The sequence below is a fragment of the Haliotis cracherodii genome, unplaced genomic scaffold (assembly GCF_022045235.1).
Source record: "Haliotis cracherodii isolate W230 unplaced genomic scaffold, xgHalCrac1.p SCAF_3, whole genome shotgun sequence".
Classification (NCBI taxonomy): Eukaryota; Metazoa; Mollusca; class Gastropoda; order Lepetellida; family Haliotidae; genus Haliotis; species Haliotis cracherodii.
Window position 1 is genome coordinate 66,110,718 of NW_027266286.1, and position 22,670 is coordinate 66,133,387.

At 41.0% G+C, this 22,670-nt stretch overlaps 2 protein-coding genes across 3 annotated transcripts; one reads left to right on the forward strand and one right to left on the reverse strand.

The window, feature by feature from the left end:
* Positions 1 to 939: 939 nt before the first annotated feature.
* Positions 940 to 13,431, reverse strand: LOC139473581 (uncharacterized). Its single transcript, XM_071256236.1, has 4 exons — positions 12,465 to 13,431; positions 11,415 to 11,813; positions 9,311 to 9,424; positions 940 to 6,927 (listed from the first exon to the last, which is right to left on the reverse strand). The coding sequence occupies exons 1-4, from the start codon at positions 13,189 to 13,191 to the stop codon at positions 5,954 to 5,956; spliced, it is 2,214 nt and encodes a 737-aa protein (XP_071112337.1). The 5' UTR covers positions 13,192 to 13,431; the 3' UTR covers positions 940 to 5,953.
* Positions 13,432 to 13,534: 103 nt separating this feature from the next.
* On the forward strand, positions 13,535 to 20,569 carry LOC139474737 (uncharacterized). 2 transcript variants are annotated; one of them, XM_071257852.1, is made up of 2 exons: positions 13,535 to 13,611; positions 18,286 to 20,569. In XM_071257852.1, the coding sequence occupies exon 2, from the start codon at positions 18,288 to 18,290 to the stop codon at positions 19,926 to 19,928; it is 1,641 nt and encodes a 546-aa protein (XP_071113953.1). In that variant the 5' UTR covers positions 13,535 to 13,611; positions 18,286 to 18,287; the 3' UTR covers positions 19,929 to 20,569. The 2 variants fall into 2 exon arrangements, with proteins under 2 accessions (XP_071113953.1, XP_071113952.1); XM_071257851.1 differs by lacking the exon at positions 13,535 to 13,611 and adding an exon at positions 15,224 to 15,310.
* The last annotated feature ends 2,101 nt before the right edge of the window (positions 20,570 to 22,670 follow it).

Sequence of the window (22,670 nt, forward strand, 5' to 3'; positions counted from 1 at the left end):
TTTATTCTTACTGTTAACCTTCTAGCACCTTGCAGGTAGCTTGGGTTGTATACTCCCCAGGGAGCTGAGACTGGAAATCGAGTGCACACTGAACCATTGACTGGGGAAAAAAAAATAATGTAGCGCTATGAGCATTCACTTGGTGAATGGAATTTGGTACATTATAAATGTAATTATTATTAAAAAAAACAAGCTGTGGTGCTAGTAGTTCTATCTGGGTGAATGTGAGATGAAAGCCTCCTAAATCAACACACGTAGAACTGTGGTGAAACCAATGTGTACTGGTATACTTGACAGACCAATCTGTGGGGTGGCCTTGTCGTTAAAGCGTTCACTCGTCACGCCAAAGACCCAGGTTCGATTCCCGACATGGGTACAATGAGTAAGGCCATTTCTGGTGTTCCCCACCGTGATATTGCTGGAATATTGCTAAAACCGGTGTAAAACCATACTCACTCACTCACTATGATTCGAACTCACAATCTGCAGATCCCAGTCCAGTAAGAGGCAATTCTGAACAGGTAATTGTGTTTCCCTGGATCACTGGGCCACGCTAGGACTCATGAAAATCTGGGTTAGAATAGGTCTTCAGCAACCCATGCTTATCGTAAGAGTCGACTAACAGGATCGGGTGGTCAGGCTCGCTGACTTGGTTGATGCATGTCATGGTATTCCATTTGCGTAGATCGATGCTCATAATGTCAATCACTTGATTGTCTGTTCCAGACTCAATTATTTACAGACCGCCGTCAATAGCTGGAATATTGCTGAGTGCAGCGTTAAACAACAAACAAACAAACACCAGAAGGCAATGTACTTTTGAGGCAAAATATATGTACCTCAAATGAAAGGAAGAATTGTGAAATGGAAAATAGTTCCAATGTCGCATATCGCCTTGATGGTCTGATACCTGAATATCAAAACACAACAAAAAAGGTCAAGATTTATAAAGAAATTGTTTATTTGTAACAACTGAAAAAGTATTGAATGAGAGGACTCGGTCCAACAGCTTTGAACCACACTGGCCCAGCTTGTTTTCTCATCAGTCCCCAGTGAAACAAAGAGCATATGAACACCAACTTCACCTGCATGTTATACCTAGAAGTCCCGTAATTTTCCCAACCAAACTGTACACCTAACAAACCATTTTCTGTATTATATGTTATTCATAATAGTTGAGAAGTGAGAGTCAACTAGCCATGATGGTCATCACGTACAGTGAAACCTTGCTAGTCCAGATCCCCTGCTTTCCACACAAGCAGTTTCTGGTGTCCAAATGTGGAACAGGTCTCCCTGATGTATAGCAAGATGTATGGGGTATCACTGCAAAACTTGGAATCTTCCTTTCCCATCTAGATCAACAACGCATCACTTATCATATTTGAAAACTTTCTCAGTTTGTGTAATTATATTAGTCCTATCGATACCCCCGAACAATTATGAATCTTTTGTTGCAGCCACAGAACCAGTACAGGTTTGTTTGTGACGCCTGTATCTGGCTACTTGATTTCCGAAGACCCTGTACCTTTTCCTACACAAATTGCCTTTTTCCTAAACACAATGATAACGTGTGCCACGAAAGACTGTCTTGAAAACAGGACACTCACAACGACTCTTGCACTACAGATGGTCGTCATGCTTTAACACTTTCTTATGACCATCAACATGATCAAACCAACTTTAATAGGTCACAAATGTCAATATGTTAGTCTAATATGCCTTTGTTCCACTGGGACATAGATGATACCCAAATATTTCAGAGAACCAGGAAGAAGAACTTTTGTTTGCAATCAAACATCTTAATATGAGTAACTTGTAAAGAGATGATTAAAATTCATGGATTTCAATGAACAAAGTTGCCATACCTATTTCAGACTGACTGAAATAAATACAACTCAAAAATGGTCATGATCAACTGGTTTGACTTCTGCCGTGATAAACAAAATGGCCAGACAAGACTGCAAGTTGAAACACTGTAAACATATTCAGTTGTTGACAAGACAAGATGCGTGGAGTTGACGTCTGCTGTGTGTGCCATCTGCTGAACAGAGACATCAATCTGACCCAAGTCTAGCCTCATCACTGGGAAGTTCAACTAACAATAAGAGAGTTATTTCAGAGGGTGCCCTGTTTATACATGTCAATGACACCACCTAGATATAGAAGGCAGAATCTCGAGACCCTGGTTGTCAATGGACACCTTGGCTTCACTTCATAAAAGCAATTATGGCTAGAATACAGAATACTTGGCACCTTCCGCCACATTGGTGAGGAATGTGAACGAGATCCTTCCTTAGTAACTGTTTCTACTTATTTTTCGCCACCATGTTTGGTCCTCTCGCTAAATTAACACACATACAACAACTTAAAATAAATGCAATCTTAAGTAAATGTCATCTTCAGTTACCAAAGTTCATGAAATGGATGTCACTGATGAGGTTGCTGTAAGCCATTATGGAACTTCTATTTTCAAGTAATATTTCTTACTCCTTATTTAAGCTTCTTATTTTTTTTAAATAAACACAGTGGATGTGTATCCAGTATTCTGTAGTTGTACCCAAATTATGTAAAGAAAGTCGTAACAAAGATCCACAACTGCCATAGCACTAAGATTCCATTGTGGACTGGACCCAAACTGATGGCAGACACTCTGGGCCTAGGCCACGTCCACAACGCAATATTAGTGTTACGACTATTGCATGACCGGGTAATACAGCACTTAGGACATATGTACAGCTAAGATCACTAACATCAGCCCACAAAGGCCAGAATTAGACCCATAATGGCCCATCTAATGCACATGTGAGGTAAAAAGGATTAGAATTGAGTTGGGAGTATAGATGGGGATGTTAAACTGTTTGCAATGCCCTGGTCACAGCAATACTTCGCAGGCCTGTGTACATGACATTCTTCCATAAGGGAGATAATGAGAATGGAAGTGCATACAAGCCTGGGAAGTACTGTCGACATACCTCGGTATTCAACTTCATAATATCATTAGTTAGGGCTGGGACAGGTAACTCGGGTACTTGGGTCGGGTGGTTCCTGAGTAGGACCCGGACACCCACCGGACTACCCGGGCCCGTGGTTAGTCATGTGATATATTGTTTAATGGCAAAAATTATCTCTAATTTCCATGGTTACACTATAAGTGACTAATGTTTGAATTTCTTTCTGACTATGCATCAATTCCTTCTGACTTTATATGTTTAATTAGAGATAAAACTTCAGTCAACTTCAATGTATGCAAGACTAGATCTTTTTCTATGAGTATCTAAATACATTTTGCCAGGGCTACGGTCAAACTATTGCCAACCGGACATTTGTACCTATCTCTTGAGACCCACAGCGGGTACCCGGGTAGGGTCGGGTAATATTGGGGTGGGTACAAGGGTAGTAAATTTGGACTTGTCCCAGCCCTATCATCAGTATCAAAAATGTAATTTTATTTTTTTTGGTATGTCCACAATGGCTATGAAATAACATGTCCACACAGTTTCAACTCAAGCTAAAGTATTTTGTTCTTGTTATTCTGTAATCGCAAACGAGGGACCAAACATGCTAAAGGCAAAATTGTGTTCAAAGAATAGCTAAAGATATAAAAAAAAATGACGTTATGGAACACAAAGTAAAGTTGAATTTTACTCAGGTTGACACCAATACAAGCATTCTGCATCCTTATCACAGAGGGTCAACCTTGAACCTACATCACCAATCTTCCCACATTCACCAATCTGGGGAATCAAACTAGGTCCTACAGCATAGTAAGCAAACACATAAACCACTGGGCTACCCAACTGGGATGGATATAATGCATAGGCTAGACATAAGAGACCACACTAAGGTCAGACTGATCTACACATATACTACTCAAAAGAAGTCAAGGAACACCCAATTCTTTCACATTACTATAGTTAATCTGTCATGGAAGTTTAGGGCCACCCAATGCAATGACAGATTGACTCTAGTAATATGAAAGAATCGGGTGGTCCTTAACTTCTTTCGAGTAGTATAAGTAATCGAGTAACTGGTGATATTATGGCTTTGGTCGGCATTGAATAGTGATATTATTGACATACACAATAGTATCAAAGTAATGAGGAACTGGATAAGGGGACCAAGTCTACAATCTGTACAGCATTACTTACGGCTACTCCTCAACAACATCCTGACAAAAAAACACTGAAGGATAAATAAAGAGAAAGTATGGACATATAGAATGGTACCAAGTCGTACTGCATGTAGTCAAACATTACATTGCAAATTTTGGTTTATGTTATTTGCAATGTCTATCTAATTTAATTACACACCCGTTCTTACAATAAAAACATTCTAGCATTTGATTCGTGTGAGTTCTAATGCTTGTGAGAGCATTTCCTGAAAACTGTCGACGCCATGGCAAAGGTGTCTGTACCCATTGATTCACAGATTCAAGTCCTCAGGGGGCAAATATGGTAATGAAAAGAAAACAGGACTACCGATATTTACGGATTTTTCTTTCATACTGCATGCTAATTCAAAATTTGATCACATAATTATTAGAGAAAAATATTGAAACAAGACATAAGTAAATATTACAGGTTAGCATGCTCAGCTCACAGCAACCCGTCCAAGACAAATAAATAAGAATTGGTCTAACTGTTAGTTCTGTTAAATGACAAGCTTGTTCGAAACGTTGAAAAAATATTGTATGAAATTGTGGTCAACAAATAATACCAAACTTGTCGCACTTAACAAATTAAAAACTTTTAACATTCGTTTCAAAAACATCTTGAAGACTTTCTACATCCTGTCTTACATGACACTTGAATGACAACATTAGCAGAAATTTATTTCAGCTTCATGGTGAACGAACCACCCTATCTGTAACCCATGACTTATGTCTGAACTACACATGCTAAAATATTAAGTATTGATAACTGATTAAGAATTCTAAAAAGCAAATCAATATGGATAATTTGGACAATATTATTAACATATAAAATGTCAAATGTCAAACCTCCACTAAAAATAGTTATTGAATGGCATCTAAAGTATATCTTGAAGACCAAATTGCAAATATATTAACATGGTAAACATAACTTACATCATGTCTACATTTGAGTTAACAAAATATATAAGTTTTTGGTATGCTCCACCCATAACAAACAAAATAAGATGGGTCTGTCTTCTTTTCTGCCAGCACATCTCATCATACAACAAACCTTGGTCTCATTCAAGCACACATCACGATTATCAACAGAAAATCAAAGGAACAAAAAATAAAAACATTTACCAAAATATTGTGTCCATACAATATTGTTATGTGCAGGATGGACAGTGCCAAGGATTACCTCCCTTTCACAAACAACATTCAGAAATAACCCACTATACAGATGTATTTCTTAACTATGCTGCTGTTAAATTTAAACATAATTAGCAATATTAAAAAAACTGTTGAAATGGACAAATATTGGTACCATCTCAGACACCTGGTATCTGTATGGCAGAGAAAGCTAGCTTCATGAATCATGTGGTTACACAACACACAGTCTATACATACAATAATCCACCACTAGCAAATGCACCACTGATAAACAGAAGCCCATATCTAGGTGTGACTTCATGTACAATTATATATCACAACATTCTATGATATATCTCATATGTACATATTAAACATCATAATCACCGGATGTAATTGCATGTCATCATAGTGTCAACCTAACTGACCTTTCTGAACACAAGTCACCTGTGAACACATGGGCTCTTTTACCCACAATTCTCCTCTCATCTCCACGGTAACGGCTCAAATGGGCTCAGTTGTCGCCCTCTGCTCATCTCCACCTGCAAACCCTTACAATATACAGGGTTGCTTTGGTGTATCAGCAAGACTGCAAAACTGACTTGCCGTGAGGCAAAATATCACTTGCGAGTGATAGAATTAAAACCCAACAAACGGTACCTCCATACCTCATGATACTGGCTCAGCTTTTACAGTTATAGTCTGAACCCCACTGCCAAATCGCACTCTCTTTTTCTTCATAAGTGGGGAGGAATCTAACGAGGCTGGTCTGAACTGCAACGGTGGTTTCGGAATGTTGGTAGTGTTGGGATAGGCAATTCCATGGTCTGCTCCTACTGGCACACTAGCACTAGTACAAAGTCTTTTCTTCAGAGGTTCGTCACAAGCCGGCTCAGCACACTCCACCCGTGCCTGTCTCTTCAACGCTGGACTGGCTGGTTTCAGTGACGACTGCTTATTGTCACCGATAGTTATCAACTTGTTTTCCCCACCGAAGGAAATTGTGTTCTGAATGTTAACCGCACCACTCCTCATCTCGGGCATCGAGTCAGCTTTTAGGTTGGGACTTCTCGTACCAGCGTGCGGCAAAGCCTTACTGATTTCGGCTACAGTTGATTCTGTTTTGTCTGGATTCTTTTTAAGACTGTCACACGCACCCAAGAGGGCAGCAATCTCGGCAACGTCCATGTCATTCTCGGAGTAGAATATTCTGTCCGGCAGTTTTTCCTGCATGGGCTGCTCCTTCGAGGATTTCTTGTGTAGCAACAACTGCATATTCTCGCTCAGACCAGACACCAGCAGTGCATCGGCCGAGGGAATGGTCACCTTCAGCGGGGAGATATCACTGGACGAGCAGTGGGTTCCGCCAACTGAGTCAAACTCTACTTGCTTAATGGAAATTCCCTGCATGAACGATAAACCGTCTTGCTTGTCGCTACGTGCTGATTTTTCATTTTTCTTCTGCATGGGTGAGTCCAAACTGGTGGATGAGAATTTACCAGGTCCGTTTTGTTTGAACTTCTCTTTTATTGAGGTCATTTCTTGATCACTGACTTTGCTCTGAGAGTTGTCTGCCCCTTGACCATTCATCCCTTCCACCGCAACCTCCTCCTGGTCGACGGGGCTACACAAGACAATCAGCTCTGAAAAAAACAACAGATCAACATCACAAACTGGTATGAAGATATTTCAAACAATTTCATGAGTAAGTAGGGATAACGATGTTTAAACAAGTGTTTGAACTTTCACTGTAACAAACATGTTTGCTTGTTTTAACACCACACTCAGAAACATTCTAGCTATATGATGATGGTGGCCTGTAAATAATAGCCCTGGACCAGAATATCTAGTGATTGATATTGTGAACAACAATCGACACCATCGGGTTCCAACAACATGCAATCAACCAAACCACTAAGTCTGACCACCCAATCGCCTCTTACAACCAGCATAGGTTGCTAGGGACCTACATCACAACAGGGCAAACACCATCCTCCCGAGGCAAGAGAGTTATCTGACTTTAAAAGTCCAGTTTCCACCCTTGCCGAACTAGGCTGGAATTCCTGGGCTCGATCGTAGCGCCACCAGTGGCTATTACGAGTTAAGTCATTTCTATGCCTCTCCTATTGACCAATAAGATTCAACCTCTCGTATCACTTGCATTTGCTTCAAACAAAACGGTCACGCCCAGTCAAGACGGTCTGATCGATAAAGAAGATCTATATTGTGATAAAACGAGTCTTACAACGCGAAGTGCATCAAATCACGTGAGCACCTTGATTAAAAACATGAAAAGATTTAGAAAATATCTGTTGACAACGAGTTAGCGGTGCACCTGCTTTGCAAATCCTGCAGTCGACCGAAATCTGCATGACACTTTACAAACCGGATTTTGATTTTGATTGGACTATGCATAGACTCGTTAGTACAGCCTAAATGTAACTCCATAATCCCAGCCTAGTTCGGCAAGGGTGGAAACTGAACTTTTATAGTCAGTTAATTCACTTGCCTCGGGAAGATGGGCAAACACATATCACCTGTAATGTGTGGTGTGTGATTTGCTTGTTTGTTGTTTAACACCGCACTCAGCAATATTCCAGCTATATGACGGCGGTCTGTAAATAATCGAATCTGGACCAGACAATCCAGTGATTGACATCGTGAGCATCGATCCGCGCAATTGGGATACTATGCCATGCATCAACAAAGCCAGTGAACCTGACCACCCGATCCCGTTAGTCGCCTCTTACAACAAGCATAGTGGCCTTTTACGGCAAGCATGGGTTGCTGAAAACCTATTCTACCCCGGATCTTCACAGGTGGCACACATTTAAGCTGTAATGTGTGGAGTGTGAGGAGAAAACAAGGAGACCAGGGTCTCGTTCCACAAAGCGATCTTAGCGCTAAGATGACTGTAACTCCAATACTTTAACATTGGCTTACGACATTCGTAGCGCTAAGATGACCGAACTCCAATACTTTAACATGGGCTTACGACAGTCGTAGCGCTAAGATGACCGAACTCCAATACTTTAACATGGGCTTATGACAGTCGTAGCGCTAAGATGACCGAACTCCAATACTTTAACATGGGCTTATGACAGTCGTAGCACTAAGATGAACGAACTCCAATACTTTAACATGGGCTTATGACAGTCGTAGGGCTAAGATGACTAACTCCAATACTTTAACATGGGCTTACGACAGTCGTAGCGCTAAGATGACCGAACTCCAATACTTTAACATGGGCTTATGACAGTCGCAGTGCTAAGATGACCGAACTCCAATACTTTAACATGGGCTTATGACAGTCATAGCGCTAAGATGACTGTAACTCCAACACTTTAACATGGGCTTATGACAGTCGTAGCGCTAAGATGACCGAACTCAAATACTTTAACATTGGCTTATGACAGTCGCAGTGCTAAGATGACTGTAACTCCAATACTTTAACATGGGCTTATGACAGTCGTAGCGCTAAGATGACTGAACTCCAATACTTTAACATGGGCTTATGACAGTCGTAGCGCTAAGATGACCGAACTCCAATACTTTAACATGGGCTTACGACAGTCGTAGCGCTAAGATGACCGTAACTCCAATACTTTAACATGGGCTTACGACAGTCGCAGTGCTAAGATGACCGTAACTCCAATACTTTAACATGGGCTTACGACAGTCGTAGCGCTAAGATGACCGTAACTCCAATACTTTAACATGATCTTACGACAGTCGTAACGCTTCCATTACTTTGCAGAATGGGACCCAGGTTATAACTGGTAACACTTCTGCAAAACACAGAACATGGGTATGGTGCTGACAGATAAAAAATCACAGCAAATATTGGATGGGAACCTTGCAGGGTCTTGCTTCTTCGCACAGACAACACCTCAGACCATGGTGGTCATCCATATTTACCAAACGATCAACATTGAAACACATGCTTGACATAACTGGTATTCAATATTTGCCTGAGTCCTATTAGTAACATCAACACAACATGGATGACATGGAAATTAAGCCTACCTCCTTGGTGGTATTCCACTCGAACAGTTTTCAGCCAGTCAGCAAACTTCTTGATGTCCTTTACAAGTAGGCCACGAATCAACTCCAAAACCTTCATCTTGGCTGATCTCAAACCTGGAACAATCGCCATCATGCTGGTTAATAACAACACCGTGCAAAACCATGGCAACCATTCGCTAACTTTCGTAACAGCCTGTAATCATGAAAATCCATGATCATAATCAGAATCACCCCTGAAAAGTTGTGTGATGAACTTTGGTTCATGTTATATTTTTAACATGACCGTGTCTGCACCTCCTATATACACCAGGGGTATGTATATCTAGGAGCCCAAACTAACTGCCATTGTCAGCCAAACTGGGAAAACTTCTTTTTTTTTTTAAATTGGTATTTGACAGTGCATTCAATACAATAGAGTAAAACTAAGCTCTAAAGCCCTTTCAATCCTCTTTTATTGGTCCTGTTATCTGTGAAATACTAATCAGCTCTTCAAAGCAATAACATTTGTTACAACTATTACAACAATGTAATTCCAATTAGGGAATTTGTGTACTGACATTGGCTGCAGACTTGGGGCCAAATATCAGCCATTTAATGAATACTACTATTTATCTAATATCTCAATGATTCGCAACATGATAGCAGCGATTCATAACCAGTGATGGAGCGTTTGGAAGTGAACCCGTGGTTAGTCATGTGATATATTGTTTAATGACAAAAACTTACTATAACTCAGTGGTTACACTACAAGTTGCTAATGTTCGCAATTCTTTTCTAACGATACATTCCTTTTGACTTGCATATGTTTGAGTAAAGATAAAGCTTCAGTCAACTTCCGTGTACGCATGATCTGATCGTTTGATACATGTATCTAAATAGTTTGGGCCAGGGCTGCGGTGAAACAATTCCCAATCAGATATTTTGTTCCCAACACTTGAGACCTGCAGTGGGTACCCGGGTAGGGTCGGGTAATAGGGGGTCGGATACCTGGGTAGTAAATTTGGCTCGTCCCAGCCCTAATTTGAGGGTTATAACTCTGAACCAGATCTCAATGGTTCAGTTATGCTACAAACTGAACTGTATAAAACTGACAGAAATAAAGCTGGACTAAAGTACTCATGGAAATGAAAAAATACTGTTTTGCTGGATTTAATAATCGACAAAAAGCATTACGTAGATGTAAATACGAAATAACAAAACAACTGGAAAAGTACTAGTCTGGATTTCACAATAGTCTCTTTTGTTCATATTTTTACACACTTCTACGTGTAAAAAGACATAAAAACCTTCGATACACTGTATTTGTGCCAAGGCCCAATTAGTACTAATTGAGTTGTTTGAATATTTATATACTTTGTATATTAACTGCATTTATTTAAAATCTGGGATCGAAAAAACAGGTTTTTTTCATTTCCGTGAGTACTTTAGCTACCAACTTCTGGACTTGTCCTAAAAAACTCATATCTGAGGCTGATTATTTAAACAAATCAAATAAATATTTGGGTAATACATGCTTTGCAGGTCACTGTCTTTATCTGGTTTTCAACTCAGGACATGAAACATCAATTCCAAAAAGATAAACAGGTATCTGCTTACAATATCTAATGAGGTCAGGTCCAGGGACATAAATTAAAGTGACACAGATAAATGATGGGACAAAAAAATAAAATACTACAGATGTAGGTCAGTAGGTGTGTAGGGAGTTTAAACAAAATATTAACCAGTGATTCAAAGAAAAATAATTCTCAACCAACATGCCCTATTTTTGGATGGAATGAAATAAGAAATACACATTTTTGTGGGACCTATTGTCATGTTGATTTATTGAAACACAAGTATTGGAGGTAGGTGTAGCCTTAGAGACAACGGTCGACAAGCAGTGACAAAAATTGGCTCTGGTCCTAATACTCCTATAGTCCTTGCCAAACTGCCAAATGGTAGAGGTATCATAAGGACTAGTAGAAATTTGATATTTTTAAGGCGAATGCTATCTGTTATCATTGTTATGACTAGTTGACGAAAAATGTTGGTTTCTATTGCTGGTATTTGGTTAAGTTATTAAGACATTGTGTCCTTCCTTCAACAATACCTTCAGCATACTCACCAACAACGCTCTCGTCCGTTGGATCATCATCTGGGGATTCTGAATCTAGCGACGAACTGTCTCCTAGCGAATTATCATCCGCAAATGAATCATCTTGTGACAACACATTGGGCACTCGCACTGTCCTCTCAATGTTCAACGCATCTGTGCATATTGTTTCAATAAGAGGAATGTAGGATGGACGAATCGAGTGGTTTGTGTAGTTTTCCTTCACTCCAGCTGATATGGATATCCTCTGCATGATTTTACTCAGGGTGGAGTTTCCAAGTGGGGTATTGTCAAACCACACGTAATCAGACTGGGATACACTCCGCTTTGGACGTTGCCAGAACGCTTCAGTCATGGGATGGAGATGTGTCAGGTACCTCAAGAATGATGCTACTGGGCAACGAGGGTCTCCTGCAAGACAGTCATATCATTTACATACCAACTGTGAAATAACAGTAAGACCATATCCTCCTTAAAAATATTTATGACTACAATGATTGAGCGGAAATGTATACAAATATACCTTTGGGGGGGGGGATATACGGCGGTAGCCATTTACAACAGGTCATCAATCATGTTAATATCATATGAAGGTATGGTGAGAATGATTTTAAAAATCAATTAAAATCCTTCCCATCATATGTCTTATGTTTCCTAAGTATGTCTGAAAGAACACAATTGTACATAACACGTTTAATCAAAGCGTCATAACTTTTTCTGATCTTGTGAAATTATTATATCAACTAGTTGTCAACTATACAACAAAACAGGATTACAGTTAGGTAAAAGTTTCACTCAAACCACCCACCTATGTAACCTAGTTATTACTAATGATGACAATATGTCCTAGGTGTGGGATGTGGGTGGAATTCTTTCTCAATAGTGCTGTCACACAAGATATCGTGATTATTACACAATATCGCTCAGCCATTTGAACCTATGTATGTAATATTAGTATGTAGGCTGTGAACTAGTCTCCCACACACTCGGTTGCTCCAGTGGGTGATAAGATTGATATCTAACTTCGATGACATCACAATGAGGAAAATGACAGTGACCTACCTGGCCTTTCAAGCATCTTCTCCCCAAGCCTTGTTCCAGTGTGATCTACGTCACCGTAGCCACCCATCTCCTTGATGTTGAACTTAGGGTGGTATTTTAACCAAACACTTTTCCTTCCATCAACTTCTGTCGACACTACAAAATCATTTTTAGTCATGGCCCTCATACAGTCTTTTCCTCTGTTGACAATGTATAAATTCACATCGAAAAACACCTTATTTTGTAGCGTTTCGGGGTTGTCGGTTTTCATTGCATCACTGAAATATATTTTCCTCAAATCATCCATTTCTATTCGGAGTCTATGACACTTGCGTGGTCCCATTCGAACTGCCATCTCATAACAAGCGTTGGCATTTTCAAAACTTTTGTCTTTGATAATGTCTATTCCGGTCTCCTTCATGAAGTACTTCTGTAGACCGAGTCTGATATCCTTCAAACTGACAGTCGATCTGACCGGCCCCTCCTCAAGCTTGGTCCTAACCTTACCATAAAAATCTCTTAGAAACTCCGACAGTTGGTGAGGGGGCATGTGTGTAACACTGTGAATGGTGTGTCCTTTCGTCATAGCGTATAACACTAACTGGTGTGTCGCCGAACCTATTAGGCTTTCCGTTTCACCATCAAAACTAGTCTCGGAAAAGTCCTCGGATGAACGACTGCTCAGTGATCCTGAGTGTTGTCTCTTTTCCATTTTGAAGTCGAACTTACTCGTCGTAGCTTGAGCCATCTTGTTGCTCAGATGATGACGTCACACGATCCGAACATGGAAGGGTCTGACGTAGGTGTTTTTACGGAAACATTGACATCAAGCGAATGAATAATATATCAAGAACACAATGTCATCACTTCGAATGTAGGTTTTCAAATAAAGTGTTCACAACGCTGCCGAAGACAGTTTACACACAACTGTGACAAAGTGGTATATCGAGGAGATCGTTAATGTAGTTTGGTTGAGTGTACTCACTCCCCTCCCACGATGGACTGGCCCAACTACGCAAGTGTTTCAATTCGTCACAGTGGTATGAGTCAGCGCGCACCGACTTCCGGGGGAATAAAACTCATAACAGCTCAGCTCCGACCTAACAAAAGTATGACGTCATTGCCACGCCACTTGACAACGGCTAGAAATAGAGAGAGCGCTTAGTGGGTGAGCGTGATCGAAACTGTCGTGTGGAGCTCGCCGTGTTCTGACGTCAGAGCAGAAAGCTGACACAAACAGCTTGTGACCGGCTTTATCATTGATCAGTGGTTGAACGCTGAACTATCGCTTGTACCTACTATTTCTTGCTTGCCGCTCCGTCTTGGGTTGAAATTTTACTATTGACCACATATTCGGGTCACATTCTTTGTCCGGTATGTTATTGTATTTCCTCTTTTCCCGTTACCGGTCTCGGTTCGCTGAATTTATTATGTCATCGTTGTCACGTGAATACGGAGGCTGGGAAATTATTGATTGCGTTTTATATGCCCGAGATTCACGTGTTGTTCATGTCATGTAATGGGATTGTGTCACGCGGGCGTTGTATGTGTCATATTTACCGAACAGAACATTCCTGAACATCATAGTCATTGGGACTAGATATATGGCTAAGTTTGTCCTTTTATATTTTTTCTACCTGTGTTCGAGAAATGCTGTTTGAATGTCAAGACTATATGAACTGGTTTCATATCAGACCTATTTTCTTGACAAAGCTATTTACATATATTCATTGTAACTTAACCATTCCAGTAAATGCGTCATAGTTGATTGAGGTTATTAGGACCTATAGTTGATAACTTGTTATCATCCTAAATTTGAACAAACAAAAAGCATGGAGGTATCGGATGATAGATTCATCAAATGATATTCACCAAACGCCTGGAGAACACCCCAGCGACAAATGACATTTAGAGACGCGCCTGGTATTGACGTCAGTTGGCGCGGTCTGACGTCATCACTCACGCGCGATCACCAGCCACTAATGTTGATGTTGCTAGGAGATAATAACTGTAAATACAACCAGTTTCGCGGGCATCTCTGTTCCCTGCTGTAAACAAAACTTAAAATATATGGTATCGTCATCGTTTAATATTCAGTGTTTACATATATCCTTTTTTTTAAAACGAAATCATATGTTATAATTAAAGGCAAGACTTACTTTCAGTTGACTATATTATTTTGACTCATCAAGTTTTGCAATCAAGATTGTTTAAAATATTTGCTTAGACTCGTGGCCTTTGTCTTCAAGGACACTGTATGGGGAAGAAAAGAATTATCATCAAATATCCACAAACAACATCATTTACTGCCGAACATTTATTTGAAGGGACGATGATGACGTCAGAACTCATCAATTGACATCACAATGACGTGGTTATTGACGTCAGTGGGATATTAGCGTGGTCGGCGCTGAGTCAGAGATTCTTGGAAATTAAAGACGTATTGTGATTATTATCCTTAACTCAAATTGTCACCGGGGAGGGGGGTGGGGTGGTAGGATGGGGAGGTAACCTTGAAGAAGATAAATTAATTATGGCGGAATGTCAAAATTGAAATTAGGTATACCTGTATATGTTGACATGGTTACACTAAACGATTATTTATAGTAGGAAGGGAAATCGAGTTGAAACCCAGTGAACACACGAGAGCAAGTAAGTGCGAGCGGGGCCGGTGAACACCCTGTGTATGTCTGCCTGGTCGATATGCGTTGCCTCGCTCTCTACAAACACACACCGATCGAGTTCTGACTTGTTTACATTGAATGGTATATATAATGGCGGCCCAGTGGTGTGGTGCATGGGGTTGTCTGGTGAGCGTTACTTACACTATGTAGGTAGTACGGTTTGCGCGTGATCAATGATTACAGGTAAGTTGTGGTTGTCGATGGAGCGTAATTACTGCGCATTATCGGACTGACAGTCTAGTGTGTCATTGTGTTATTTGACCCGTGAAGATCCAGGGAAGAATAGGTCTTCAGCAACCCATGCTTGCCGTAAAAGGCGACCATGCTTGTCGTAAATGGCGACTAACGGGATCGGGTGGTCAGGCTCGCTGACTTTGTTGATGCATGTCATCGATCCCAATTACGTGGATCGATGCTTATGATATCAATTACTGGATTGTCTGGTTCAGACTCGATTATTTACAGACCGCCGTCATATTGCCGAGTGCGGCGCTAACAGACAAGCAAAAACATTGTGTTATTTGCGGTAACTTCATCACCGGATATATAACTGCGTGGAATCCTGACGTTTTAGTGAATGATCGTTGCTGCATTTGTAAACTTTCGTTGCTTAAGATTTCTCTCGCATTAGTATATACCGTGAGACGACGGGTATTACATCCTCGATTATTCAGTGTATTATATCTCCCTCCAGATAAATACCCTATATACCAATTAGCTTCGTTTCGGAAGTGACGTTGCAGTATATATTTTTCTTTTCACGCTTCTCAAACAGACCAACACAAGCAGACCTGTACACGATATCTTAAACAGAGATATCGCAAGGATATCCCTAACACGTCCTGGTCATGCCGCTGATTTAAGATCTCATTTTATTGGTGTGAGGGAATATACTCAGCAACTGCGAATACGCCTGTGCCCCACAATGAGCGTGTGAATGTTGTTATGCATACAGTAGGCACTGATAACCATCAATAGCATAGCGCGACATGTAAATACAACTGAACGATCAATGTCGCCGCGAATACTGCCAGATTGCTGATGTGGCAAAAACAGCATTTGTGCTCTCACTCCAACGACCCACGTTGGCGGAGTACGATGGTACACATTCTGCCAGGTCACACGCGCACTGAACCAACTCATTGCATGTTCGAAGCTGTTCGGACCCGTGAAGATTCGGGGTAGAATAGGTCTTCAGCAACCCATACTTGCCGTAAAATGTGACTATATGCTTGTCGTAAGAGGCGACTATAGGGATCGGGTGGTCAGGCTCGCTGACTTTGTTGATGCATGTCATCGTATCCCAATTGCGTGGATCGATGCTGATGATGCCAATCACTGGATTGTCTGGTCCAGACTCAATTATTTACAGACCGACGTCAATAGCTGGAATATTTCTGAGTGCGGCGTTAAACAACAAAGAAACAAAATCCAAGCTGTTACCACACACGTGGGGTATTTGGAGTGAATGGGGCTCAACAGGAGAATGTGCTTATAATACAAAGGCGTTTGCAACACCGAAACTGATTGGTATAAATTATCTTCAGAGATGAACCTCTCATGTTTATGTATTAAACGAGTCAAAACTGTAACTTAAAATATGTGTATGACGACACTTGCTTACATGCAAGTTTGCATCAACTATGTATATGATGCAACATACTGTTGTGAAATCTGGGCATTTGAAAACATTAATCTTATCGAAAAAGTTCATTTAAATTTTCTTCTAACTGGCAGCAGGTCTTTGATTTATGGGGAACTCGGAAGGGAAACCCCCACTATCAAAATGTAATGTATCAAACGTGTTATTCTATTCTAACATAAAATGACAATCTATAATCAAACTCCAAAATTTTAATTATAAGTTTACCACTCAGAACTACGCTGGCATCTCTGAAAAACATCCATGGACAACGCTTGTCAAGAAAATATTAAACAACTGCGGACTCAGTGAAATATTTGACAACCCGTTAATGTGTTCTTCCTGACTAGCCTTAAAAGTTGAAGAAATATTGAAAGACCACTTCCTGCTGAATTGGCACAGTTCCATTTCTGATAGCTCTAAAGGTATGTACTATAAAGTGTTAAAAGAAAATATCACCTTTGAGAAATATCTTTATCTGCCTAAAACGTTAATCACCCAATCTTAAAATTTAGAAGCACAAACCATAATTTACCAGTTTAAAATGGACGCGGGTCTGATATCCGGCCAAGAGTGGAACGTTTGTGTAATTTATGGAGTTCTCCTGCGGTTGGAAACGAGTTTCATTAACTATTTAGATATGAAGCCCATCTTCAGTGGCGGTCTATGTACATACCTATATAAAGATCTCTCCGAATGGCCTAATGTGTATAAACTGAAAAAAATGTCTATCCATCCTTAGGGTAAAAGATGTGAAAAAATTGTTCAATTCATCAATACCATCTTTAGAAATGTTGAAGCCGGTATAAAAACGTGTATGAGATTCTTGCACAATACTCCTGTCATATTATTATTAATATCATCATTATTATTATTATTATTATTATTATTATTATTATTATTATTATATGATGATGAATTTATATTATAATTTTTCTCATGTAGCACCGTTGGTGGGTCTCTCTGAGAGATAAACTGAACTTGGCCCCGTTCCTCAAAGCGATCTTAGCACAACGATGATCGTAAACCTGTGTTAAAGTATCGGACTTACGGTCACCTTAGTGCTAAGATCGCCTTGAGGAACGGGGCCCCGAACTGATAGAGATGGACGAAACAGTCTATAAATTAGTATGCTGGGTAAACACCACTCACATGTTTGAATAGCTGGATCCATTTACGACAAACACACGAGCATTCGTGACCACTCATGTAATTCCGGGACTGACCGATGGTCACGGAAATGGACGCGGGTAGCTGAAGGCAAACGAGCATCTGTGACCACTCGTATCATTCCGGGACAAGGAGCGAGTGGGGACGAATGGGCACTATTCATGACCAACTCGTGTTATTCCGAGACAAGCCGAATAGTTACGGTTAGGGGCGAGTGGTGACGAATGGAAGGGGCACGATGTTATGACGTCAATGGCATTGTTATGTCATTATGACGTCATACCGATGAAAGTGTTTGAAAACAGTGAGCGTCATACAAAAGTCCAAACTTGATGCCTACTTTCAGGTATGGACACCCCTACCGCCAAGGACAAGCATATACAAGCAGTCCTCCGCTCTATCCTCAACCATGAAGACAGCACCAGTCTCAGGAACTCAATAGACAAGTGTTCCCCGAGAGCTCTGCAAACATGGCGGGATATTAGTGACCTTGACCTTCTCCACCACGCTATACTGACCAACAACGTGGTGGCAGTAGGTACATTATTCTCCAGGGGGCTGTTCAAGACGCCACACGAACCTGAGCGTCACCCCTACCTCCATCTCGCGTGTCACCTTGGATACAGGTCTCTCGTCATCATGCTGCTTCAGGAGAGAGCAGACGACAACAAGCCAGCACTATTTGACTTTCCAGGAGTCAAAGGTCAAAATGTGAAAGGTGTAGACACCGATAGTGAAAAGAAAAAAATGACGCCCCTAGACGTGGCGGCAGAGGCATGTCATCTCACGTGTGTGAAAGCCATTTTGGATTTCTGTCCGACAGGAAGTAAGCCAACCAACAAACAAAAATCCGAGAGTTATACAGATCTTGCCTGTAAACTGGACTCTCCCAGTGCCCTTCGCTTACTTCTGTGCGAGAACCCCTCTCAAGCCGATCTGCAAAAAGCAGTCGCCCTTGCCCTGAAGATGGCGCGACCCGAATGCCTGGACGCATTGCTTCGTTATGACATCGATCAAAAGGTTGTGTTTGGCGGGATGAATTTTTTTCATGTACTGTTCACATATAGCTATTCATTTGACAAGTCATGGTACGAATCTCTCGTGACAGTGACGTCAGTATTGTTGCGTCATGGGCACGCGATCCACGCGTTTTATCCCTCCAGGACATTTCCTCTGTACAGCTTGCTGAGTCGCACCCACTTCCATGACCTCGAACGATCAGCACCCTATCGAATCGCTTGTCTGCTGCTACTATTAAATGCTGGAGCGGATCCTAATTTTGATGAAATCAAAGTAGAGGAGCTTGTCAATGAAAATGAGTATGAAACTGCCTTTGGTAGAAAGGCCTACTCATCTGCGCTTCACAGTCTGTTTGACACTATGTCTGCGTACGTTACTGACGACTGTGACTCCGACACCGTCTCCATGTTTATGTATAAAAGTACAGACATCCTCCTGAATCACGGGGCAGACGTGAACTACGTTGGGAAGACTGGGAAGGAGCGTTACGGCTCCAGTCTCCACGCACTGGCGGACACAAGCAGACATCTTGGCATCCACAAGCAGACGCTGCTTCTGCTCCTACGGCATGGCGCCGATCCGAACATACACACGGACTGCTTGCCGCTGAGTTACTTCTGTGAAGTTCTTTATGGTGACGTAACGACCTTGACCAAAGACATGACCGTTCAGGAACTAGGCGACTACAGACGACTGGGGCCGTTACTGAAAGGGATGACTCTGACATCTCTACAGGAAAGTGAGAAATATATCAGACAGCTGAAAGATGACACGGAGATGAATTCTCGTGGGAGCTCCTGTTTGGGCGTGGTGCTGGAGGAGGTAGAGACTTATACAAGGCATGTGTGGAGCCTGAAGAGGTTCTCTATGCAAATAATATGGGCAAACGCTGGCAGGAAGTTCAAAAACGTAGGTTGTCTCCCCTTGCCATTAGTTTTGAAAACTGAAATACTCGCGGAGATGATGTGAATGTAATTAACTTATGTGTTTTCATGTAATATGACCCATTTTAAGAGTTCTGTTTACACGTGACTTCCTGAAGGTTGGTAGTATCGTGGTCAGTCACGGTCTGTCGGTTTTAGACTTAACACGACCATTACGAAATTGGCAACCTGCCGGGGTGTACTTCCCTACAAGGGGTGCGGTATTGCCACGTATATACAATATATGTGTTGCAGGGGTTGTTCATGATGAAAAAATAGAAGCTGCGGTTGTGTTTGTTGAGGTGACATTTATTCCATGATTTATCAATCACTTCCTGACCACCCTTCAATAAAATGGACCAACCGCTTGAACTCTTAACCCAAGCATATACATTTTGTGCTACAACTAATGAAGATACATGTATATATAACTACTTGAAATGAAAAAGATAAAACTATATTCCTAAAAACTATATATATACAATATCATGTTGCATACGTCAGGATAACAACTGTTACACGGCAACAATGTCACAATTCTCTCACCTTTCATGGCGATGCATGGGTGACACTATCATGCAAACATACTTCCGGAAAGCACTTAGTGCGAATACCTCCCGTTGAGGCCCCTGGAATAATTCTTTGAGAGTATCATGAACTGAATTCATGAGCTGTTCTTAATCATGCACTCATCACGAGATCCCTTTTTTTCATAAGTATATTGTATATACACAATTTAATTACACATATACAATGTGGAAATAAGAAGTTTGAACAAAATTATATCTTGCAACTTGGTTTGTTTGTTGTTTAACGCTACACTCAGCAATATTCCAGCTGTATGACGGCGGTCTATTAATAATCGAGTCTGGACCAGACAATCCAGTGATTGACACCATAAGCATCGACCTACGCATATGGGATACGACAACCCTTACGACAATCATGGGTGGCTGAAGATCAATTCTAACCCGGGTCTTCACGGGTTTGCTACTTGGTGCTGTCTACATTGCCACATAATTTGAAATGAACATTGACTGTACGAACCACTTTCTTTGTTTGTTGTTTAACGCCGCACTCAACATCATGACGGCGATCTTAAAAAAAACGAATCAGGATCGGACAATCTAGTGATTGATACGCAAAATGGAATCTGTTTCGGGGGATTATCTAGACTGTTTATTCTCTTGCACGGAAACAAGCACCTGCTGATGTTAACAGGACGTACAGAAACAAACACCTGCTGATGTTAACAGGACGTACAGAAACAAGCACATGCTGATGTTAACAGGGCGTACAGAAACAAGCACCTGTTGATGTTAACAGGACGTACAGAAACAAGCACCTGCTGATATTAACAGGGCGTACAGAAACAAGCACCTGCTGATGTTAACAGGACGTACAGAAACAAACACCTGCTGATGTTAACATGGCGTACATAAACAAACACCTGCTGATCTTAACAGGGCGTACAGAAACAAGCACCTGCTGATGATAACAGGACGTACAGAAACAAACGCCTGATGATTTTAAGACATACAGAAACAAATGCCTGCTCGTGTTGGCAAGACATACAGAACAAGCATCTACCAATGTTAACATGACGTATAGAAACAAACGCCTGTTCATGCGCATTACATTGTATATAAACAAGCACCCATAGCGGCTGATGCATACATCACATGGCGCACGGAAACAAATACCAAAATACTAACAGCAAGAAATAGCTTACAGCACATATACAATATCTATATGATAAAAAAAACGATTGGCACTATGTCTTCAGGCAATCATCTGGCACAGCACGTTATATGACCCAGAATCTGTAGATATAATCTCAATACAGGCGCGGGCAAATATCAAGATGGATTCCCGTATCAGCCTAGATCAAACAGCGGGCGTGTTGTCACGTTGCCTCAGTGTTGACGTTACGCTGACGTAAGCTGTTGTTGATTCTCAGCTAATGACGTCACGCCACAGATTAACGCTGAGCACTAAGTGAGCGGTAATCACCTCCGCCACTAGGCCCTGCAAGGAATCATGGCCTCCCAGTAACAAACCCCTTGTCCAAGTGTAGCGTCATACGTACCATATGGTAGACCTCGTGTCCGCCGGCACAGCCACGAGATAAACCCGGAATATCAAAGTGACACAGTCACCCTTCTTGATTACTCCCTGCGCACAATACGTTTTTGTTGCGGTTGCTATTATCAAAATACAATGCAGTTCGTCAGCAATATAGCCTGGGAGTTCTATAACACCGGAAACACGATGAACTGTATTCTTATGGTGTTACCACGCCACATTTCTCAAAGAATATCAAGGACATACTAAGATTAAATTGATCACATTAAGTAGATGTCTCACCATATTTAAAACACTCTATTGTTTAAACGATACATTATTTTTCAAAGGACAGTTGTGGGTGTTTTTCCAATGATTTCAAATTTTGTCGGAAAACATGAAGGCAACGAGACTCCAATATCAGCATCCTGTAATCTGATGACGTGTAATAGGTGACCTTGGCTGTGCGGCCACAAATGACAGATCGTTGTGAAAATAACTATTAAATCTTTTCAAATATTTCAAAGGCTGAGAACATAATACATCATGTTACCTATAACGATGTTCATATCAAATATTTCGATAATCCTTTGAAGAGAAAAACTATTAAAAAAAACAGAAGCATTAATGTACTTGTTCAGGGCTCTATATTTCCTATTACCCCCGTCAGCATGTACTAAAATCGTAAAAGCGAATGATAAAATACTCGTTTAGGGGCCCATGA

What these genes read in the sequence shown, in the direction of transcription:
- LOC139473581 (XM_071256236.1), bottom strand. Translation starts at nt 13,191, where the DNA reads ATGGCTCAAGCTACGACGAGTAAGTTCGACTTCAAAATGGAAAAGAGA. An exon ending in AACGGACGAGAGCGTTGTTG is followed by an intron (nt 9,425 to 11,414) that starts GTGAGTATGCTG and finishes CGATTGTTCCAG; the next exon opens with GTTTGAGATCAGCCAAGATG. An exon ending in AGTGGAATACCACCAAGGAG is followed by an intron (nt 6,928 to 9,310) that starts GTAGGCTTAATT and finishes TGTTTTTTTCAG; the next exon opens with AGCTGATTGTCTTGTGTAGC.